This window comes from Macadamia integrifolia, chromosome 3 (assembly GCF_013358625.1).
Source record: "Macadamia integrifolia cultivar HAES 741 chromosome 3, SCU_Mint_v3, whole genome shotgun sequence".
Taxonomy (NCBI): Eukaryota; Viridiplantae; Streptophyta; class Magnoliopsida; order Proteales; family Proteaceae; genus Macadamia; species Macadamia integrifolia.
In genome coordinates, this window is record NC_056559.1 from 7,573,563 (window position 1) to 7,578,016 (window position 4,454).

Below are 4,454 nucleotides of genomic sequence, written 5' to 3' on the forward strand. Positions count from 1 at the left end.
AGAAAAGTCTTTTATACCCTTATTATATTTTGAACTAAAACATCCTAAATCTAAAGACCATTTTACCCTTTACATCTTCAATCCTAAAATCCCTAAATCCCCAAATCTTATTCTTCCATGTCTACTACAATCTCAAATTTAAAAATGATAGCTTACTAAGGTATTACGTACCATTATAGGAGAAGACTTGTATCTAAAGTCAGAAGGAATTGGATGTGTTCTTTGTCTCCTTTGATTGGGGCTGGATGACCTTTCTTAACATCATCTGCCACATAATTAAGTTTTTGCCAACTTGCCAAAACAAAAAAAAAAAACCAACTATTTGTTTTCATCTGATCAAATATTTAAAATGGAAAATTTTTCCTACACAGGTGGCGGAAGAGCAAACTTCGTCCTAGGGTCATTATAAATCTTCTTATAGGACGAAGTCGATAATACCCCGATCGATCATGTGCGAAACCATTTTCGTCCATCCAAAGGCTGTTAGGCTACTGTCATCTCCCTTGACTTTTTTTTGATAATGCAAAATCTTATTGAAAAAAAAGACCGATTACAAGCCAAGGCATCAGCTTCGCAGAACTGATTCAACCAAGGAGTGGATTAAAGAAAACTCGATCCATTTAAAGTATACCCCAAATACTAGTGCAATGCACCACCCCTCATGGTTTCGGTGCAATGTTTGATTAAAATCTTTAATATAAGTTCAATTATGAAAGAGGACAAGTACACTACCTGAAATTCACACCCTCTCACAATCACTAACATACATCTCTCTCTCTCTTCAATAATTATGTAGACCTCGTAGATGATGAACTGACACCTACGAAATGAATTGGAGAGGATCACGATGCCTACTAAATTGTACTCTCCCTCTCTCTTTCATTGGATTGATGCATTAGATGTTAAATATAATCTACCCGCATGTCGATTATATGCTCGAGATATTATCTTTCATACATGCGTACAATGCAAACTGATTTTAATGGAATGATAGGTACAACCATTAATTCTAAGTCCTAACACAAGCGCCCCCAAAATAAAAGTGATGTTTCTGGGTTGTGGTATTTGTCTCCTTGTACACCTAAAAACGAAGCTTTGGAATAACCTCTCTTTGTTCCATAATACCCTACTATCCTTTTCTTCCTTGTTAAGTCTAGTGCATCTTTCCACCTTTGCTGAAACTTCTCACAAAACCTATTCTCAATTTCTCATCTAGAGAAAGTGAGTGAAGAGAAAAAGGCAACCACTACAATCTGTCTTCACTCTTCACTCTTCACTCTTCAAAGCTATCACTCTAATGGAAATATACCAAACAAAGTGGGTTTCGTGGGGTCTTGCTTTATTATTCTTCTTTCAATGAAGAGAAACTATTTTAGTTCTCTTCGAAAGAAAGAAAGATACATAAATCAATCATTTTTTTCTTCTCTTGAAATACAAACATAGTTCTTTCTCTAAGAATTGAAGATAGAACAATCACGACGAATATTTCCCTGAGAGCCGGTCTTGACACCAACCCGACCGAGCTTGGTCATGGCCGCGATGAATGCTTTTTCGAAGGTGGCAGAGTTGGAAGCCCAGAGATCGACGGTGGACTTAGACCTACTATCTGTGTAGAGGATCTGATCTGAGCTGAATAGTCCCTTCCCTTGCTGAAGGTTCTGATAATAGACATTGTCGAACTTCCTGGGAGTGATAGGATCCATATTAATGGCGATCCTGGGGTCCACTTTTTTGGGACACATCGATTGTAAATCCCCTACGTACGTCTTATTGATCGTAGGGTCCACCTGCACCTTTGCTGAGTAGTTATATATGCGATTTGCAAACTGGTTACAGTGAGAAAATCCAACCGTGTGCGCCGCTGCATAGAGAATGAAGAAAAGTCAAACATGAGAATGTGATCCAACAGCGAATAACAATAATTTGAGTTTTGGACCATTTCAAACACATGATTGTATGGTCTACTATAATCGGACAAGCATGTGACGCAACAGTTGAGTTGCACTATAACAATATGTTTGTCACATGTTCAAAGACTGCGTACAGTTTTTATCTCTCACACACTTTGCAATGGCAGAAGCCTCGTGCATTGGATTACTCTTTAATATAATTTAGATTCAATTTATATGGGTCATATTAACCCAAGAGTATAGCTGATTTGACAAGGGACCTTGGCCTAAGAAGTATATGGCTCTAAGTTCACTCATCTTATCTTCTTGTGGCCACACACGAAGATATTTAGTGTTCTTCCCTAGCCCCGCGGCCTGATACCCGCAAAAAAAAATATACATATGTGAAAAAAATCGAACTGAATTTTTTTGATTCCATTCGATTTTAAACGGCTGGTTTTTAATTTACCTGAGAGAGCAATCATGTCTTGTTGGGAGAGGCCATGAGAAGAGAACAAGGAATTGAGCTGGTCTAGATTGAATGTTGAGAGAGGCAGCTTTCCATTAACACTTGCAGAGGTAGAGCTCAAACCATCCAATCGTCCCAACTCAACAGCATAAGACGGCCCACCAGCCTGCATTTTCGTTTAATTGTTAAAACAATTCAAATTTTCTTTCTTTTCGTTTTCATTTGAGAAGGAAACGAAGGAAGGAACTAATTACCAGAGCAACGACATCTCGAGCAGCCATGGCGAGGATATCAGCACAGGAAACCATATTGGTACAACCAGAGGTTTTATCCACGGCAGCTTTGGCCTTAATTACTGTGTCAAACCCATCTCCTGCAAGGGAAAGGTTAATGGGATTGTCTTTCTCTGCTGTGTTGCTTGATGTAGACGCGATTATAACCGATGCATCGCATCCCTGTAGGAGAGGTATTCTCAGGTAAGAACTAAGAACAAGAAAAAGAAAAACCCAATAACAGAGTCTCTGAAACTATGGTCTTCAAACTCACCTGGACAAAGCAATCGTGGAAGAAGAGACGGAGGGTTCCAGGGACAGTGACGAAAGTCTCCTTAAACTTCTGAGTGACCACACCTCTAACGATGCTTTCCACATTGGGACAGGTTTTGGCGTAGTAGTTTTGTTGAAGTGCTAGAACTTCACTGGGAAAGAAACAGAGGAAACAGAGGTTAAGGGCCATCACCCACATAAGCATTATGTCGAACACTCGGTGACCCATGTAATCTGAAAGTCTGAAATCAAAGTAGAAAGTAATGGAAGAAGCAATTAAGCAAAGGAAGCGAGAGAGAGGACTAGAGGAGTGGTAGGCTTGAGGAAGACGAAGGTGACCCATATATATATATATATATATATAAGGGGACATTGGACATGGAATTGTCTAAGCCAGCTGTGTCGAATCTTTTTGACAGCCATGAGATTAGATGTTATAATTGGTCCACTGCTTTCATGAACTGAGAAAGGGACATCAACGATGGCTTCAGCCTCCTTATCTTTCCTAGACCCCAACTGCTCTCCTGGTTTGCTACTCTTCTTTACCTTAAAAAACTCTTTAAACTTGTTTGATTTTCAAAATGTGATCTTTGTTCAGACACGTGTGTGAGAGAGAGAGAGACTTTGATTACTAGATGGTCAAAACATGGCAGCTGGTTTGGTGGTGACAGTGGAAAAGATGAGAAGGAGACAAGCACGGCCTGAGGACATTGGCTGCTGCTTCCCGTGGGCTTCCATTTTTCCAGAAATAGTTATAATGATTCACAATCGGCCCACTCAGTCTGGTTCAACCAAAAAGAGGTTCGGTTAGTTCTATAAGGAAACTGTGTTTGATAGTCATTCAGGTTCCGAAAACAACGTTTGGTGTCAAAATGAATTTTCTGTTTCTATGTCAAGATGTCATTTTAAAATGAAAAAAATTATGTTTTGATGAATTTGTTTCAGGAACAATTATCCTAGTTATTCATTTTTTTTGTATTACAAACGAAACTAAAATGACAGAATAGGATTTTATCATTCCATCATTTTACGTTTCTAGCGTGTTTTTTTTTCTTCCAAAAGACACCGAAATCACCAAGTTGACACCAAATGTTTTACTCTTTTTTTTTTCCCCATAGAACAGAAAAACTTTAGAAACATTTTTCTGAATAACTATCAAATGCAACCTAAGGGTGTCACTGTGTTAGTCATTCGATTTGGTCTGATTTTATGTATTACTGGACCAAATCGAAGCCAACCATTAAGGTAAAGTTCAGTTCCAATTTTCCTTAATGGGTTCTTATCAGTCAGCTTTCAATTTGTTATTTTCAAGGTTCAATTTGATTTTGGTCGATTTGATTGGTTTTTGGACCGATCTGACTGAAATTTGACACCCCTAGAAAAGTATATATTTAATTACTTTGGGAGCTAGGGCTTAACTGCACAAGGAAGCATCTGATCCCCATATAATTACACTTAATTGCCACACATGTTCTATCTACCTAGGAAGTTTCAGCTGGAACACACTCTCACAAAGCATAATATTCTCTAACTTTGAAAAGTTTGTACTTG

At 38.5% G+C, this 4,454-nt stretch overlaps 1 protein-coding gene across 1 annotated transcript; it reads right to left on the bottom strand.

The window, feature by feature from the left end:
- Window positions 1-1,184: 1,184 nt before the first annotated feature.
- LOC122073027 (peroxidase 51-like) lies at window positions 1,185-3,388 on the bottom strand. Its single transcript, XM_042637509.1, has 4 exons — window positions 2,905-3,388; window positions 2,613-2,813; window positions 2,359-2,524; window positions 1,185-1,861 (listed from the first exon to the last, which is right to left on the bottom strand). Exons 1-4 carry the CDS (start codon window positions 3,274-3,276, stop codon window positions 1,452-1,454), a joined length of 1,149 nt encoding a protein of 382 aa, XP_042493443.1. The 5' UTR covers window positions 3,277-3,388; the 3' UTR covers window positions 1,185-1,451.
- Window positions 3,389-4,454: the final 1,066 nt, after the last annotated feature.

Bases quoted from the DNA above. Each gene is read 5' to 3' on its own strand.
- LOC122073027 (XM_042637509.1), bottom strand. From the start codon at position 3,276: ATGTCCCCTTATATATATATATATATATATATGGGTCACCTTCGTCTT. The intron at 2,814-2,904 runs GTGAGTTTGAAG...CCTCTCCTACAG, and splicing joins TCCACGATTGCTTTGTCCAG to GGATGCGATGCATCGGTTAT. The intron at 2,525-2,612 runs GTAATTAGTTCC...ACGAAAATGCAG, and splicing joins CTCGAGATGTCGTTGCTCTG to GCTGGTGGGCCGTCTTATGC.